Raw genomic sequence first — 19,614 nt, 5'->3', positions numbered from 1 at the left:
CAGTAAAGCTACGCAGTCTTCTCAGCCTAGAGGGAGTAATGTTTAACCAGGAAGAAAGATGTTCTAGAGGTGGAAACGTGGGGCTTCTCAGGGATGCAGTATAGGTTGACAATTTGATGAGTCTCTGCAAGGAGCAGAAACTGCTGATGGCTTGCCAGGATGAAAGTATTTGTTGAGTGCCTTTTGACTGCCAGACACTGTAGCGGGCACCTTGAGAAGTTATAGTTGGACACTTCAATTTTTGAGACCTTCAACTATAACCTTCCTTTTAGAAGCACTGACTGCGCTCAAACTCTAGAACTGTCATTCAGACCAGATTTTATCACTTAGCTAATTGAAAGTATTGCAAGGGCTTTATCTGGTCAGTCTTAGTGGCCTTAATATATTAAAATGTGTTTTCATTGGGGTCATATTTTTTCTTTTTATTGCTTTGTCTCTCCCTTTTTTACCATCATTTTAATAATTAATAATAATACTTAGATAATAGTGGTAATGTCCAGAGTAGTGGTAATTTTCTTTTACTAATTTCCTTGCTATTCATCTTTCATTTTTAATCAGGAGCAAAGAAGGCCTTCTCAGCAAGCCCCCTTTCCCCCGCCCCCCAGACTCCAGCGTGTATTTTGATGTTGGGAGTCTTTCTCAGTTCCTAATTTTGATTTCCACCTCTGTTATACCTCTCAATACTCCATCAGGGATGACAACAAAGTCTTTTGGCAGCCTGGCATTGCTGGAGAGTTCCCTGAACTATCTTTTTGATAAAGGTTTGTGATGAGCTGTGAAGGAGACACAGGGGACCTAGACCCAAGCCCAGAGGCTGGCTGTCCACCAACTGGGTAGAAACACAAACATGATGTCAGGGCACCCTTCAGGTAGACCAGTTAGCCAAGACCCGTCCTTGGTTCTGAAAGGAGAAGCTGTATTTTCCTACCTCGAGTTGGAGCCCGGGCAGGGTGTTTGGGCTCAGGGGTGGGCTGCTCAGGGGCAGCGGGCTCACTGGCTGGCTGCTGGGGCTTGGTCTTCTTTATGGGCATAGGCTGTGGGAGGACCTGTTTGGGGAAGCCCTTGAAGAACCATGCTCCAGAGCGCTTCCACACCTGGGGGAGGAGAGGTAGAACATGAAGACACGACAGCCAAGCCCTATCGCTCCTGCCTTCACGAGAGCCAATTTTTCACTTTTCTCCCTGCTCACAGAGCACTGACACAATAGGCAGTGCATTTTCTCACCAGTACACAGCTTTCACAAATCTTATTTGATTCACACAATATCCCTGAACACTCAATAGAGAATAACCAACCTCTTGATGGAAACAGTTGAATATCAGAAAGGTTATGAACAGGTATAAGGTTACACAGCCAGAGAGTGGACTGACACCAAGTCTCCCACCTCTTAAATGTGCTGTGCTCCCTACTACACTGGCTGCTGTAAAGACGATGATTCACGTACATCCTCCCCAAGACCTCTGGCCTTTTCCCTGCCTTGTGGATTAGCGTTCCACCTGGGGCAGTGTGTTGGACATCTTCTGTTGCCCCTTCAGATTGGTTCTACATCTTTTTTCACCCTGCTCTGTGCCCCAGGAAGCTGACCAGTAAGGACTACAGTAACTGGAATTTCTTGATCTCTACCTTCCAGGTGGATCTGGTCAAGGAGAGCATCAGTGGGGGATCGGCGGAAAGAAGATAGTGAGGTCAGGGTACTGAGTCCCTTGGCTCCCTCCTTGCTAGGCAGGCAGTGGCTACATTCCTGCTGGTTGATACCCAGTGTCCAGTCTGGTAACTGCTCCCTCCTCCACTCCTTCAGTCTCAGGAGTGGTATCAGCAACCCTGCTATTGCTGGTGCTGCGAGCTTCACCACGCCTCGCTGATCTTCCTTATCCAAGCCCAGACCCTTGCAAACAGCACCTTTATCAAAGCTTCCTTGATAATCCTGATGGACTGTGCCATCTGTTCTCCCAGGACCCTGACTGATATTGAGGGAAATATGGTCCTTGCAACAGTCTCCAAGGCAGGAATCTGCAGCAGAAGATGAGTGATGAAGAAATTGGGAAAAGGCGAAGGGAGTTAATTGGGACAAAGTGGGTAATAAAAAGCAAGCCTAGGTAAGAGAAAGATTCCATGAGAGAAAAAAACAGAGATAGAGTGAAGACAGTGCAGAGAAAGAAGTGTGAAGGGTGAGAGGCAAAGAGAGAAAGAAGAAAAGGCAGAGGAGATAAGGATGAAAGGGAAAAAAGAGCTCTGAGGAGGAGAGTACAGACGGCCCTCGACTTACAATGGTTTTCTTATGATATTTTTGAATTTACAGTGTTGCAAAATCGATATGCATTCAATAAAAACCGTACTTCAAATTTTGATTTTTTTTTTTTTTTTTTTGCCACACCATGCAGTATGCAGGATCTTAGTTCCCTGACCAGGGATCGAACCCACACCCCCTGCAGTGGAAGCTTGGAGTCTTAACCACTGGACTGCCATGGAAGTCCTTTTCGAATTTTGATCTTTTCCTGGGCTAGCAATACTCGATCGGATACTGTCTCATGATGTTGACCAGGGGCAGGGAGCCACAGCTCCCAGTCAGCCACACGATCACGATGGGAAACAGCTGTACACTGACGATGATTCTGTACTCATGCAGCTATTCTTTTTGTGTGTGTGTGTGGTATGCGGGCCTCTCACTGTTGTGGCCTCTCCCGTTGCAGAGCACAGGCTCCGGACGCGCAGACTCAGCGGCCATGGCTCACGGGCCCAGCCGCTCCGCGGCATGTGGGATCTTCCCGGATCGGGGCACGAACCCGTGTCCCCTGCATCGGCAGGCAGACTCTCAACCACTGCGCCACCAGCGAAGCCCCTCTTTTTTTTTTTAACCTTCAGTACAGTATTCAATAAATTACAGGAGATACTCAACACTTATTATAAAATGGGCTTTGTCTTAGATGATTTTGCCCAGCTGTCGGCTAATGTAAATGCCCTGGGCATATTTAAGGTAGGCTAGGCTATGACGTTCACTAGATTAGGTGTATTAAATGCATTTTCCACGTAACGATGGGTTTATCGGGACGCAACTCCATTGTAAGTTGAGGAAGATCTGTACAGGGAAAGAAAAGAAAATGAGGGAAAGTGTGAGACAAGAAGTGAAGTAGAGGGAAAGAGAAGGTGGCAGTAGGGGAAGACCCAGAAGATGAGAAATGGGGAGTAGGGAATAATGGATGTCAGAGGGCAATGAATAAGAGAGCAGGGAGGGAGAGAAGGAAAAGTCACAGAAGCGAGAGGTGAGAAAAGAAATTCATTCAAATACTGTGTCCTGCCAGTGTTCACAGCTGAGCTGGTTCCTTTTATACCAATCCCTTAAGACATGTGCCTGAGCAGGTTCCCCAGCCCCCCAACTGCCACCTTACTCCCCTAGTTATAGCAAGGAAGGGGGAACCGTACAAAGGAGGGAGGATGCTCCAGGAGCTGAATGGGACCAATCCACTCACCTCTCTCTGCTCGATGCAGATTTTGCAGAGCCACACAGGGTGTGGGCGGCTGTTGAAGGTCTCCACCCCACACTTGGTGCAGACATTCTGGGGACAAAACATAGCCCAGTGCACACTCAGATATGCCAGGCTTGGAGCTGCCGGTGATCAGGAGAAGTGGCTGGCAATGGTGGCAATGAAGCCCTATTCTCCCTTGATGGACATAAAGCAACAGAACTCTCCTTTCCTCACGTCCCTTCCATGACCAAGGCCAGTTAGAATAAAGTTCCAATCTGAGTCTTGATTTTTGATAACAAGAACTGGAGTCATTCCCAAGCACGGGATGAAGGGATTCTCCAAGAGTCCCTGTGGGGTTGGAGTTTTCAACATCCACACAAGGGAGATCACTGACATGATTTTTTAATCATGAGAGACTGTATATCCATTTTATTACTTTATTTCTTCTTTCTTTCCCAAATGAATCTGAGACACCCTAGACTATGACTACAGGTTCAACTCCTTATGGAGAAAGACATTATCTGAGTAAATGCCATGACTATATGATGGAACATTATAATTTTGGCTGAGTTTTCTGGAAGTCAAAACAAATAGGTCACAAAATTCTCACTATCTAGTCAACTACAGAAGGCAAGTTTTTTGGAGTAGATAACCTTTCCCCAATATTCCATTCTAAATGCTAAATGGGACCCCAAGTAGGAGATGCCAAGTGACATTATGGATATCTCCAGCTGGGTCACTCCCCTGAACTCCTTTCCTGGGAATCAGACAGACCCAAGGACAGTTGTATTTCTGTCCTGGAATTGTCAAGTTCAAACAGCTTGAGGAGAGGGTGCAGGGTGGAGAGAGCACAGGGAGACTCCCCTTCAAGAGTGAATGCTTAAGAAGACCAAAGTCTAACTTGGCCTAACTTGGCTAGAGAGGGGCTTTCTAAGTGGCTTGAACTGTACCCCAGGGTAGAGAATGCTGGGTAGGGCTTCCATGTACACGTGTCTTCCATGTAGACACAAGCCCAGCATGCTTTTTTTTTTTGGCCACACTGTGCAGCATGCGGGATCTTAGTTCCCCAACCAGGGATTGAACCCGTGTCCCCTGCAGTGGAAGCGTGGAGTCTTAACCACTGGACCGCCAGGGAATTCCCCCAGCATGCTCTTTAGCCTGACCTATAACTTGCTAAGCCACAACCAGGATACTTGCAGGCTCAACCATAGTTCATGTCCTACTTCAGTCTCCCAAGTTCATCCTGGATGGAGCTGAGCTCCAAGGAGACAGAAGGGTCAGAGTGACTTCTAGGGGAGGAACCAGGATCAGGGTTACCTCGGAATACAGCTGGGCACGGGAGCATCCCAGAAGGAATCATATTCTGGCAACTACCTTTCCCGATCCAAGCTCCATCCCCAAGACCCAAGGCCCCCAAAGGCTGGAGCCCAGGCCTAGCCCCTATGCATGTGATGAGCGGGGAAGCAGGGAAGGGGAGGGCGATGGTACCTTCTTACAGTCCTCACACACTACACAGGCAGAGCCCAGCATCCCCAGCTGTTCTCCACACAGTATGCAGCAGTTCACCCCGTCCCCAGCCACGTTCTTCCTCATGTTCTCCAGACGGTCCACCAGGCGCCTGGAAGCAGAGTCAGGGTTATACGGACCTCAAAGGACCAGGGACCACCAGCTTCTCCCTCATTATCTGGCTGATGGTCTTAACCTTCTTGGAGTCACAGACTCTTGAGTATCTGATAATGACTACTGGACCCCTCCCCAGAAAAAGGCACATATATTCTGATATATTTTCAGAACATCACGGAACCCCTCTGACATCCCCAAAGCCCATCTATTCTACCAACTTCAGATTAAGAACCTTATCTAGTCTTTTCTCATGTCACCTCCTCCAGAAACTGTCTTCGGAGGCCCAGATCTGTTTATCTAATGGTCTGTATGACATCTTCACTTGGGTCTCAAACTTGTGCTTTCAACTGAACTCTTCATCCTGGCTGCTCTTCATCCTCATCCCCAGCAAACCTGCTCCCATTCTCAGGAAATGGCACCACTATCTGCTAACTTGCTTGAACCAGAAACCTACAGGGTCTTCCTGAGCCCCTCCTCCCGGACATTCAATGACCCAACCAAATCCTATCATGTCTAACGCTCTAACACTTCTGGAATCCACCCATTTCTCTCCGTCTTCACCTCAACCAAGCCACTGACATCTCTCCCCTGGATGACTAACCCCTTAGTCTCCATGCTTTCTTCATTCATGCCTTCTACAGTCTGTTCTCCCCATCACAGCCTTGGTGATATTCCTAAAACATAAATCTGATCATGGCACTCCCACTTCCCTTTAAAACCTTTAGTTGGTTCTCATTCCATGAGGTTTCCATGACCTTACGTGGTCTGGCCCCAGATGAAACCCCAAACCTCTTCGCCCTCTTGGTCTTGCTTCAATGTTCTAGCTCAGTGGTTCACTAAGTGTGATGACCAGACCATCAGCATCAGTGTCACCTGGGAACTTGTTAGAAATGCAAATTCTTGGGCCCCATTCCACAACAACCCTAATCAGAGACTCCGGGGGTGGGGCAGCAATCTGTCTAAACAAGCCTTCCAGGGGATTTTGACAAAAGTTTAAGAACCACTGCTCTGGTTACACTGGCCTTCTTTGAGTTCTAGTTCTCCTAATTGCCTCAGCACTTTTGCACATTCTGGTCCTTGTGCCTGGAATGCAGCACTCCCTCATTACACATATTTGTGATCTCCCTCTCTCTCACACACACACACACACACACACAGACACACACACACTTTTCCTGCCTAGATTCTCCTTATCCTTCATATTCCGGTTAAAATACCACCTCCTCTTAGAAGCCTTCTCCGACCATCCATTTTATTTACTTTTTTGGCAACCCTTCTGCATAGCACTTGTCACATTTGTAAGTAATTGTGGAATTGTCTACATTAAGTAATCAGTTAATTGTGAGTCCATACCTGGCTGCCTTCCTAGACTCTGAGCTCCCCTGGGCTGGGGATCTTGTCTGTCCTGTTCCCTGCTGCGTCCTCAGGAACAGAACGGTACCTGGGGTCCACAGTGAGTGCTCACACATGATGGTCGAACCAATGAATGAATGAACAAATGAATGAATGAAGGCAGGCCACTTTCCAAATTTGTATCCAGCAAAAGTAAGCTGAGTTGAATGTCAAGTGACATACAATAGCAGCTTATACTTACATAGTGTTTATTATGGGCCTGGCATGGTATGAAGTGCTTTGGCACCCAACCCTAAGAGACAGGCACTATTAAGAAGCCATTTTACAACTAAGGCAAGTGAGGCACAAGGAAGTTAAATTACTTGTCCAAGGTCACACAGCTAGGAGGTAACAGAGCTAAAACTGGAAGCCAGGTATCATGTGTATTACACTGGCACTTCTCAAACTTAATGTGCACACCAGTCACACTGGCATCTTGTTAAAACAGATTCTGAAGCGTCACGTCTGGGGTGAGGCCTGAGGTGCTACATTCCTAGAAAACTCCCAAGTGATTCCACACGATGCTACTGGCCCAAGGGCACACTCTGAATAGCAAGGCTACACATAATGACTACACCTGTGGGGGCATCCTGCTTCAATCTCAGGTGGGTTGTTTTTGACCCTTCCCACCAGCCTCAAGTCACCTCTTTGCTTTTTCCTCAAACAGAAGCTTATTGTTCCTGTTCCAGCCACAGCCAGTGGACCCAGATGGAGCCGGACCCTGCCCACACCCTCCACGCACTGGCTCTCAGCTGTGGACATCAGCTGTGGGTATCACAGGCTCCAGAAAGTCCCTGGCAGACCTGCTGGCCACCACCTGATGCTGACTCTCCCCACAGGTCCTCCTCGCTCCTGCCATCCCCTCAAAGCATGCTACTCGCTGTGTTATAAACAGCAGCTTCTCCCTCTGTGTTCCATTCAACAGAGGAGCCCAAAGCAGCCTGTAGGCTCTAGCGCCTGCTGTGACCCAGATTGGACAGAGCTGCTTTGAGAGGCAGGATGTGCAGAACCAAAGGCAGCACGCTCTTCTCTTCCTCCTCCTCCTCTTCCTCTACCCCAACCCTCCCCACATTTTCCCTAGAAATTGCTTTTATAGGATGATGGGAGGCAGCACAAACCAGGAGCGCCCAGTCCTCAGTCTCAGAACACCAGCAGCCAGTGTCTGCTGAGCAATTTCAATGTGCCAGGCACAGAGATAAGCACTCCACATGGATTTTCTTAATGAATCCTTCCAGCAGCACTATAAGCTAAAGACTATTCTTGTCCCCATTTTCCAAATGAGAAAAGTGAAGCACAGAGAGGTTAAGTGAGGTATCCAAGTCACACAGCGGGGAGGTGGAGAGAGCCTGGGCTCAGACCCAGGCAGTCTGGCTCTCGAGTGCCTGTTCTTCTTCTTCTTTTAAAAGAATTAATTTTTATTGGAATATAGTTGCTTTACAATGTTGTGTTAGTTTCTACTGTACAGCAAAATGAATCAGCTATAGTTCCTGTTCTTAATCAGACCTCACTGCCACTACTGCCAAGCAGAGCCATGGGGACCTTCTTGAACAGTCCAACCTCCACCCTGCTCAATTCCCCTGCTTTGCCCATACCAAGGGACCCTCCATCATTGGTAGGAACCAAGTTGCACACGTGCAGTCACCCCAGCTGCTTCTATCTCACCTGCCTCTGACTTCTCAGAGGTCGGGACAAGACACCCAACAGCTGTGCCATCATCTTGTTCCCCCAAAGAATCCTCAACATAGGGTTGAGAAATCTGGATTTTAGCCCTGAATTTTGCCTCTCTGGGCCTCAGTTTCCTCATCTGTAAAAGGGAAGGTGTTGGGCTAAATTGGTGGTTGTCAAATTGTGCTTTATGGCGCCCCAGGGGTTCTTCAGAGACCATTTTGGGGCCACCCACTATAGAGGTATGGTGGGAGTGATTCTGAGGAACCAAAAAACCCCATTTCGTCCAGAGCATGTCTGCATTTATCTCTTTCATTTGTTTGAGCTGTTGAATTAGATTTCCTTTGGAAAGTTGGTTCCATTGTTTAAAGAAACAGTTTGAAGTCATCTGGAGCAGATGAATTTCAGGTTGCCTTTCAATGCCACAGAATTATGAGACAGTGAGGTAAGCTAACGGGGGCAGGGGATGGAAATTGCACAGTGATATATATTTTCTTTTTCTCTCTTTTTTGGCACACACCTTTGTTCTCACCTATTTTCTCCTTCATGGACTGACCTAGCCAGAAAGTGGTTAGATTTTGTTCTTCTCATTCTATCAATGGGGGTCCCAAGGCACAGAGTCACTTGGGTCACTCAGCCTGGGCTAGAATCTCATTCTCTGTGTCAGTGAACCACCTTTGCTTTCCTTGGAGTCCCCTCATGGCCTTCTGCCTCAAGTCAAGCTTTGCCCACCCAGCTTAGGAAGACAGCATGGGATAGATGACCCAATTCTAAACTGCAGTGTACTTTGCTCAGGAAACCTACGAGGCTTACTTGTCTCCTCTTGGAAAATAAGGGTGTGGAGTCACCCACCTCTTGCAAACCCACACTCTAGCATCCCTACCAAGATGCCTGTTCCTTCCACCATTCGATCCTCAACTCCAAAAGCCCCCATTAACACGCATTGTACAGGGAGCGTCTCATTAGCTTCTATCAGTGGCAGCAAATGGCATGGAAAAACAACAGATTGAAGATCATTATTCACATCTCTCAGCGTAGAGACCCTTGTTACTTGTGAATTCAGTCCAGACCAATAAAGAGAGAAGAAAGTGGAGTGGGGATGGGCAGACCTTCCTTCTCTGCTCAAAGATCAGGATGAGCGGGGGGTTCCTGGAGCCCGCCCTTTTGGACATCCTCTCTGCAGCCCCGAATACTAGGGCCTCAACAGGGAGGGCCCCAACAGCCAAGTAGCATAAACTTGGAAATAAAACTTTGCAGGAAGTTAAGTCCAAATTACGTCATGGCAGACCATGAGTCACAGATGGGTCTTTATCCTGGTGATAAAACATTTCAGTTTCTTCACCCCATAAGGAATGTTTGTTGTTACCAGTCTTGGCAGGAGAGACCTATGTGCATTACGAAAGATGCCGGCAACCCTCAACCCATGTTAATGACCCAGAAAGAATTTTTTTAAAATACCAATGCCTGGGGCCCCAGCTCTAAAACTTCTCAGCTATGGATCTGGTTACGCCCGGATACCAGCATTTCAGCATGCAGTCCTGTTGAGAGCCACGGCATGGGGGGATGTTTCCAAAATGTATGGTCCATCTAGATCACCTGGGGAGAGTGTTCAACATTCAGACAATGATTCTATGGGACTGGGGTGTGTCCAGAGTGTGTGCATTTTGAAGTGACTCCCTATATGATCCTGATGCTGGTGAATTCCTGGCCACACTTTGAGAAATGCTTCAGTAAGGAAGGAAGCAGTGGGAGAAATCACATGAGAAAATCCTCTCCTTATTATGTTAAGTGGGGGAAAAAAACCCCAAACCCAGGATGTAGAATTGTGATCATGCTCATCTGAATATCTTCATGGTGTGCACTGGACAAAAAAAAATTAGAAAGGAAACACACTGAAATATTCACAGGGATTATCACCAGGTGGTGGGATTATGAGTAATTTTAATTTCCTTCTATAAAGCTTCTGCTACCCCCTTTCCTAAAGCACCAATTACCTGGACTCCTCATACTTTCTTAACTTTCTACAAGAAACATGCGTTACGTTACATTAGACAATAAAGTGCATTTCTGAAGACAGAGAACATGTAAGCCAAGGGTTAAAAGTCATGGCTTTGAATCCTACCTCTTATCCAGTCAATGACCTTGAAAAGGCTTTGTTCTCTGCGTGCCCTCTTCCCAGACAATAATGTGAGGGGTTAGATGAGACGCACCTCAAGCTTCCTGCCATGGGCAACATTCAGGGATTCTCAGATGCTGAGGCTGAAACATCAAGATTTCCCCTTGTGTTTTGAAACTGAAGGACCTTCAATGACTAAGAGAAGACCTGTCTGTAATGGCAGGATACTTTTGTTTGCCTGTCTAATGTCTCCACATTAAGGGCCCAATTAGCTGGACATTGTAAGTGGCTGTCACTCTCTAGTTAAGTCTTTACACGTCTGATTAACTTTATGGCTCCTACTTGCACCTCAATCCAGGAAACCCATATATCACCAGGCTGGGTGCTTCGGGGAGCTGACGGTTACTCAGTGAAGCTGGGTGGGCATCTCCCATTTCCCAGGATGCTCCCAGAGGCACCAGAAAGGTTATATGTCCCCTCTTCTGAGCACCAACAGATGACCTCTGGAGGGGGTGGGAAGTGGATTCCCAAGTTGCTCTGACCTTGCTGTCCCAATAGATGCAGACGGTCTACTCATTCATTCGACAAATATTTATGGAGAACCTACCGTGTGACAGCAGACAGTGAGGACCCAAGGGGGAGCAAAACAAATGAGGTGCCTGCCATCATGGAGCTGGCATTCTAGTGGGGGACTCAGATGTTACTTAAATGATCACATCGATCATCATAACTACACTCGGAGTAAGTGCTCTGAAGGACAAGTATGGGAAGCTATGAGAACTCACAGAGAGGGACATGAACAGTAAGATGGGGCCTCAGAGGAAGTGACTGTTGAGCTGAGACCTGAGGATAAAGAGGAGCTGGCCCAGTAAAGAGGGTGAGGAAAAGCACTGGAAGAAGAGGGAACAGCATGTGCAAGGGACTTGAGAGATGCTTAGCAGGGCTGGTGGGCTGGATGGTAGAAGATGAGGCTGGAGGGTGGGCAGGGGCCACTCCATGCAGGGTCTTGAGTCTAAGAGTGATGGGACAGCATGAAAGGGCTTTAAGTAGAGGAGACTCAACTTTCCCCATTTTGAGACAACATATGGACATAGGAATGGAGTCCTTGGGAGGCTCGGAGCAGTGAGAGTTTCAAATGCCGCAGTGGTTCCAGGTAGAATGAGGCAGGCAGGTCCCTGGACTTTGTCTACACATGGGGCTGGACCAGGTCTCTTAAAACTACAAGACTGCCCCAAGTGGGTCTAACTCAGTGGTGGTGAAAGTGTACACTAGCAGGAAGGCCGTGAGGGATGCCATTGCACGCTAGCCAGCTTCAAGGAGTCACTCTGTGTGTTAGCTTCCTAGTGTTGCTGTAACAAATTACAACTTAGTGGCTTACGACAACATATATTATTTACTATCTTAATAGTTCTAGAGATTAGATATCTGACATGGGTTTCACTTAGTCGAGGTGTTGGCAGGCAGGGCTGTGTTCTTTCTGGAAGCTCGAGGGGAAAATCTGTTCCCTTGCCTTTTCTAGTTTCTAGAAGCTGCCCCACATTCCTTGGCTTGTGGCCCCTTCCTCCATCTTCAATCCAGCCGTGTAGCATTTTTCAATCTTGCTGTGACTCTGACCCTCCCGCCTCCCTCCAATAAGGACCCATGTGATTACATTGGGTAATCCAGGATCATCTCCCCATCTCAAGATTCTTAGTCATGCCTGCAGAGTCCCTTTGGCCATGTAAGATAACATATTCACAGGTTCCAGGGATTAGGATGTGAACATATTTGTGGTGGGGGAGGGCATTATTCTACCCACCACACCCACATTCCCCGCCCCATCTGCCATCTAGGTTCTATTTCCACCTGATTCAGGTCCAGATCAGATTCCAGTCCTCCTCTCCAGAGCAAGGGTTGGGCAATTCCTCCATGCCTTGCTGTGGACGTCAGACAAATCAGACTTTGGACTCTGTGAGGTTCTAATCACCCTCTCCAAGTACAACCCCAGGAAAACATAGACTCTCCACACATACACACACACATCCACACCTACACGCACACACACTTTCAGAATTTAGAAATAAGAGGCACTTTTTTTTTTTTTTTAATTTTTGGCCGCACCGCACAGCATGTGGGATCTTAGTTCTCTAACCAGGGATCGATCCTGCGCCCCCTGCATTGGAAGCATGGTGTCTTAACTATTGGACTGCCAGGGAAGTCCCACAAGGCACTTATGATGCAGGTGTTGGGGTGTCCATTCTGGAGTGACCTTGCCTGGGTCCATATTTGCTATTTCCTAGCTCTGTGACCTCAAGGAAGTTACTTAACCTTTCTAAGCCTCTGTTTTTCGTGTGTAAATTAGGGAAAACAAAGTGCTTGTTTCCTAGGATTGTTGCAAAGATAAAATGAGAGTTAAATGGTCATGAAGAACCTAGGGGCAAGATGGGAATAAAGACGTAGACCTACTAGAGAATGGACTTGAGGACACGGGAAGGGGGAAGGGTAAGCTGGGACAAAGTGAGGGAGTGGCATGGACATACATACACTACCAAATGTAAAATAGATAGCTATTTTACTCTGGGAAGCAGCCGCATAGCACAGGGAGATCAGCTCAGTGGTGCTTTGTGACCACCTAGAGGGGTGGGATAGGGAGGGTGGGAGGGAGGGAGACACAAGAGGGAAGAGATATGGGGATATATGTATATGTATAGCTGATTCACTTTGTTATAAAGCAGAAACTAACACACCACTGCAAAGCAATTATACTCCAATAAAGATGTTAAAAAAAATTTTTTTTTAATGGGAGTGTTTGTAAAATGTCCAGAACATGGTAACTACTCAGTCATGATTGCTGCTAATTATTTCTTCTGGAAATCTGTGGCGTTTATAGCTCCCTATACTCACATTTTTTCCCTATATAACGAGGGTGCTAAAATCTGCCCATGAAATCCGTCTTTCTAAAGCTCTTTTTTTTTTTTTTTTTTTTTCCAGTACGCGGGTCTCTCACTGTTGTGGCCTCTCCCGTTGCGGAGCACAGTCTCCGGACGCGCAGGCTCAGCAGCCATGGCTCACAGGCCCAGCCGCTCCGCGGCATGTGGGATCTTCCCAGACCGGGGCATGAACCCGTGTCCCCTGCATCGGCAGGCGGACTCTCAACCACTGCGCCACCAGGGAAGCCCCGTCTTTCTAAAGCTTTTAAAGGGGCTGCAGTGACTAGAAACTGACAGGACTCGTGTGCCCATCTCTAAATACACACACGGATGGCACATATACCCACACAGGAACAGGTGCATGATCAGCACCCATGTACAGAACACACTTTCACACACACGGCTGTACACACTCTGCTCTTGCAGGGAGCCAAGCCCTAGTTGGCTGCCTTCTGCAGACAAGGATATAAGCCAAATGCAGCTCAGACAGTGCTTACTTGTTAAGCCCAGGCTCCCTCAAAAAAGTTCAAACTGGCCTCAGAAACATTCAGGCAACTGCTTTTGAGCTTTCAAACCAGTATTGCCGCAGTGTCTTGACAAATGCCGAAGAGAAGGCTAATGCATGTACAATTGCTCCAGGAAGTGGGCTTAACGTGGCGAGCTGCAGAGTTGAGGACACCCTACCTGTGAAGGTGTGATGGCTTTATGTGCCGGTTCCTGAATTGGTGAGGGAAATGGTGAAAAGCTGGGGTTCCATCACTGATGGTATGAAGCCAGAGCAGCTGCCTTTAGAGCTGTGATTGAGCATGATTACACAATGGTTTGTAAAATGCAGCAAAGTAGGAGAGTGGATGTCATGTTGTCTCTCTGTCTCTCTCTATCTCTGTCTCTCTGTCTCTCAACTTCTCTCTCTCTCTCTCTCTCTCTCTCTCTCTCTCACACACACACACACACACACACACACACCATTAATTCCAGAATCATGCCGCTTATCCCGTCACCCTAATTGCCAAGTGGATGTTACCATTAAGTTTATCAAACTCGGCATTTTCTGAAGCCTAGATTGGGCCATCAGCTGTGAACAGGGACATGGCTGCTCTGAAGGGGGGTGGTCTGAACTCCAATGCCAGGGTCTCTCAGGAACCTGTCCTTAAATGACTAAGTTGCTCTGTCATGAAGCCACGCGGCTGGCATGCAGGGTGTGTGCAGTTCAGACTCATTAATTCCCACCGTTGTTTATTACCGTCACTACCTGGGGAGCCGTTGATCGTAATCTCTCTCCTTGATGGATTGGTGAATGGGATTCCTGTCTGGACCTCAGCACTTTGGGGAAGTGGGTCACCCTGGGTCAGAGTTGGAGCCAAGAGAGAAAGACAGCTAGAGGGCTCCACTGGGCTAATGCAGTCAGTCAGGCAAGGAGCTGGGTCATTTAAACCCAATAATAGCAACAGTTATCAGGAGCTGTGCTAAGCATTCCATGTGCATTGTTTTCCTTAAGTCATACAACCTGTGAGGTCAGTTCTATTATTCACTCCCATTTTACAGATGGGGAAACCGAGGCACACTGACAGGGAGTCACTTACCAAAGGCACACAGCTGGCAAGTGGCAGAGATGGGATCGGAGGCTAGGTCTAGCTACCCAGACGCTGTTACCCGCCTTGGAAGAATGAAGCCTTTGTTTCATTTCAGTTTTATAATTGGGGCTCTTTCTAACCCCTCCACCTGCCCTTTTCTGTTGTGGAAAGCAGAGTTGAGAGAATGTGCTGCTGAGGCCCACAGGGCACAAGGGTCATTGTGGTGGAGAGGGGTGAACTGTCCTATGGTAGGAAGAAGTATGAGACTGAACCAATCAACCTGAGTGAATATGTGAGACACCCTGTAAATTATTGACTTCCCTGAAACTCTGAAGTCATTTGTCAATTGCCATCCCTACCTGCACTGCCAAAAGGCAATAGGATAATGTGGAAAGACAGATTCAAAGTCTGGTTTGGCCATGTAAAAGCTGTGTGCCCCTGGGCAAGTGTCTTAACCTCCATGAACTTCAATAATCTCGTCTGTGAAGCAAAGACAATAGTCTGTCTCTCTGAGAGATTAAAGGAAATACAACATATTTGAAAGTTCCTAATACAATGCTTGGCTATAAATGTTTATCTTTCTATAGAATAGCAGAATAGGACTCTAATCCTGGAGCCAGCCAGCCTGGGTTTGTAATCCCAGTTGTACTGCTTATTAACTGTGTGACCTTGGGCAAGTTGCTTAACCACTCTGTGCCTCAGTTGTCTCATCTGTAAAATGGGAATGATAATAATGCGGCTTAATGCATAGGGTTGTTGTGAGGGTTACATAGATGAATCTACATAAAGCTTTGAGTACAGTGCCAACACATGGTGCTTTGTAAGGGTGGGCTATTATTATTTCTCTAGAAGTTGAGTGTGGTTGCAGGGAAATTCTCATTTGTTTCTTCTTCCTTTCTTGAGCCACTCAACAAAAAGGCTAGAGCAGTGGTTCTCAACAGGGGGTGATTTTGCCCCTCAGGGAGCACGTGGCGATGTCTGGAGACATTTTGGGTTGTCACAGCTTGGTAACAGCCCCGGTTACTACAGGCACCTAGTTTGTGGGAGATGCTGCTAAAAAATCCTATGGTGCACAGGAAAGCACCCACCACAAAGAATTGTCTGTCCCCAAATGTAAACAGTGCCAAGGTTCAGGAACCTTGGGCTAGAGGGACTTGGAGACCACATGGTCCAACTCCCCATTTTATAGATAAGGTCCGGGAAATCCTGAGGTTAAAAACATTCAATGAGAGGCTTAGTCAGTTGGGTTAAGAATTCATCCAATATGTATTCATTTGCTTTCTCTTTTATGCCAGGCACTGGGCTGCTTAAGGAATTAGGAAGACTTCATTTTCATTTTGTGCAAACAGATTCCATAAATTATTAAGGCTGGATGGACATTAGAAGGCCATCGACCCAATCCCTGAGAAAACTGAGATACTACTCAGTGGTTCTCAACATGGGGGGGGTTCAGAGTCCCCCCAAACCTGATGAAATCTATGAATATTTCTTCTTAAAAATGGACACAGGGACTTCCCTGGTGGCGCAGTGGTTAGGAATCCACCTGCCAATGCAGGGGACACATGTTCAAGCCCTGGTCTGGGAAGATCCAACATGCCACGGAGCAACTAAGCCCGTGCACCACAACTACTGAGCCTGTGCTCTAGAGCCCGCAAGCCACAACTACTGAGCCCGTGTGCCACAACTACTGAAGCCCGCGTGCCTAGAGCCCGTGCTCCGCAACGAGAGAAGCCACCGCAATGAGAACCCTGTGCATTGCAACGAAGAGTAGTCCCCACTCGCCACTAGAGAAAAGCCCGCATGCAGCAACGAAGACCCAACGCAGCCAAAAGTAAAATAAAAAATAAATAAATTTATTTTTAAAAAAAAGCACACAGACACATGGATGACTATGTCTATAATATCAGGATACCCCAGGAGTTCTACCCACAGAATGTCTAGGACTCCAAGTCAAAAAACAAAAAAAAGGGGCGGGGCGGTAGGGGAATCTTCCTTTGGAAAGAGGAGACTATGATCTGGTTTACTGTCAGCTTGTCAAACCACAGGAAAGATGCCTACCTAATTAGATGTAGCAAATTCCAATCATTATTACTCACTTCTCCCCCTGTCCACATTTTGGAAAAATTCTGTGCCAAAACTATAGGGGATGGTGGAACTGGGATGGGGAGGTGATAGCAATCCAACAGATTCTGTCAACGACAGGTCTCTCTGTGTCTCTTTCACTTCCTCCTCCATCACAGTGTCTGGACACCAAGGTTAATGCCAAATCCTAATTACTTCTTTGGGCCCATCTGTTGAGGGATGTTGACCTCAAATGGAAGCCACCAAGCTGCCTGTCCCCTTGCGGGCAGAATATATGAGTAATGCCTTTGAGAGGCTCTGGATAGAAAGAAATATGATAAAGACATGGAGGAACCTACCACTGGGAAACAAAACAAAAACAAAACCCGCACACACAAATTTCCCCAAATGTTTAATTCCATATTTAATATGTTTTAAAAGTCCTGTGGACACCCCCTGGGTGTCCGTTCAATTTACAAAGGCCCTTTGCACTCTCTGGAGTAGCACTCAGCAGCCTTGTTTGTATAGCCTGGCACCTCTGGCCACAGCTGATTGGATGAGGGGCAGCACTCAGGGTGACCTGGACCAATCAGAGTTCCTTCCCCAGGAATTTGGAATTAGGACTAAGAAGAAATATAACAACTAGGAAGGTATAGTATGAGATTATATTTTCTAAGATGTGGGATGAGAAGCAGACCTTTCATGAGACTAGGCTGTGTTCCTGCCCTTGGATCCCTTGAGATACCTCTGAATCCTTATATTAAATTTCCCTTTTGCCTAATGGGGTACAGTCTCCAAAGATGACCACCATTAACATCTTCCTTCCCTGGATGCATAAGTCATTCTTCCAGGAGGAGATGGGATCTATTTCTCCTCTCTAATAGATTGCAGTGGAGCGATGCCTTACCAGTTCTAGGCCTAGCTGTTAAGAATCCTGGAGACTTCCATCCTTGCTCTCTTGGGAGTCAGCTGCCATGTAAAGGAGCTTGGGCCAGACTACTGAATAAGGAAAGATTCCGTGGAGAGAGAGGGGCCATGCAGAGTGCACTGAGGCACAGACAAAGGATTGGAGCTTTCCTGGCCCTTCCAGTCCAACCCAGCCACCCACTGAATGCAGTTGAGTGAGTGACCCCAGGCTATGCCACATGGAGCAAAAATCAACCTAGCAGAGCCCTGTCTAAATTCTTAACCCACAGAATTATGAAAAAGAGTATACTACTGATGCTTGTAGTCAGTAAGTTTTGGGTGGTTTGTTATGCAGTGATATGCAGTGATAACCGAAACCACCTAGCTGGAACTAATTCCTTTTCTTGCAAGCCAAGTGTCCTCACTAGTATAGAAAATCTACAGCAATCAGGTCATGCAAAATAAATTCTGAGATCCCACTTAGCCTTGAATAAGGGATGTGGGGCAAAATGAGGCTCTTTAATGAGTTTCCCTTCTGACCATCAGCTTTCCTTCTGGGGGTGCTGAAGAGAGCAGAGCTTGGTTGTGGGCTGAGTTACCACTCAGTGAAGGTTTAGACACCACCTTGGGCAAAAGCAGAGGCTCCAAGGTGAGAACCAACTCTGGTCCACTGTATCATCTGGTGCTCCCTGGGGCAGAAACTCTAGCAAAACTGCCCCAGGGAGGCAGCACCTCCTGGGACGCCTTAGGGTGATTCTCCCAGGGAACTCTCCATGGCCTTAGGACCATGGAGACCAGTTCTGGCAGCTTTGGAGGTACAAACAGGTTAATAAGATCACTGGGAAGGAATCACTGGGCCAGCACAGAAGGGATTCTAGCTTGTAGCTCCCCAAATGCCCCCTCCAAACCTGAGCTTTAAAAATGTCCATGTCCTGCAAAGTCTAAGAATTTGAGGCCACACCTTCAGGAAAGATACCTAATAGTTTAGAACATCGTTCTGAGAGCCAGACAGACAGGGACATATATCTTAGCTCTGTGTGACCTTGGACAAGTGACCTAACCTTTCTAAGCCTCAGTTTCCTCACCTGCAAAATAGCACCTACTTGATAGGGTTGAGAGGAGCAGTTAATGAGTTAAATCCATATGAAGTTTTTAGGTTTGATGTTTGGCACATAGTAAGTGCTCAATCACTAAATGGTACCCGTTTATAATGATTGTTTACTATGTAAACGATGACTTCACGTGTCTCCCAGATGACTGTTCGGTAATAGAAAAGAAAACTCAGCATCACAGAGCTGGTGTCTAGACCCAGAAGGGGACACAGCTACATCTGCAGTTTTAACACTTAGAAGAGCCAGAAGGAGCTCATTTGCTCTGAGAGGTGCAGCCAACCACAGGGTACAGGGTCCTTCACCAGACACCCCCAAATACTGTAGAGTCGGATCAGGAAGGATCCTGAGACTCAGACTGACCCGCCTCACTGGACAAGTGGAGAACTGAAGCCCCCAAGGCTCATCAACTGAGCCTCAGGTTCTGGAGGGGGAGCCCTGATGGCGCCCCATTTTCAGTCTCGATCCGTGTCTGATATGTCTCTCTCCTTTCATCTGACTTCACTCTGATCCTCTCCCAGGGAAGTGTGAGTAGAACAGGAATGAGGGCAGGTTCAAGGTCATAAGACACAAATAGCATGGGCTTGCCTCTGGCCATGCTACCAGCAAGGGCTGGCAGCTGGAAGGGAGCAGGGGAAAGGGCCTCAGCCAGAATCTTCTAGGACTATCCTCCCCTTTCCGGCAGAAAACATACTCTCTCAGCAAAGGGACACTCTGTCACCATGGGCTTGGCCCCAGCTTCCCTGGAAGGCTCTGAAATCTCCTTCAGGGGAAGCCAGGGGCTTGCCAAACAGG

The 19,614-nt window shown here is 47.3% G+C and overlaps 1 protein-coding gene across 3 annotated transcripts in view; it reads right to left on the bottom strand.

Moving 5' to 3' along the window:
• The window catches only part of RPH3A (rabphilin 3A), a 61,345-nt gene that overhangs the window by 26,490 nt on the left and 15,241 nt on the right, over positions 1 to 19,614 (bottom strand). For all 3 annotated transcript variants that reach the window (XM_060120805.1, XM_060120803.1, XM_060120802.1), the window contains 3 exons: positions 4,953 to 5,082; positions 3,468 to 3,554; positions 929 to 1,094 (listed from right to left, as the gene is read on the bottom strand). In XM_060120805.1, the coding sequence (XP_059976788.1) occupies positions 929 to 1,094; positions 3,468 to 3,554; positions 4,953 to 5,082 (383 nt within the window). The remainder of the gene's footprint in view (positions 1 to 928; positions 1,095 to 3,467; positions 3,555 to 4,952; positions 5,083 to 19,614) is intronic.

The sequence above is a fragment of the Lagenorhynchus albirostris genome, chromosome 14, assembly GCF_949774975.1.
Source record: "Lagenorhynchus albirostris chromosome 14, mLagAlb1.1, whole genome shotgun sequence".
NCBI classification, from domain to species: Eukaryota; Metazoa; Chordata; class Mammalia; order Artiodactyla; family Delphinidae; genus Lagenorhynchus; species Lagenorhynchus albirostris.
Note: the sequence above shows the minus strand (reverse complement) of the source record. Positions and strands in the feature narration are given on the sequence as shown.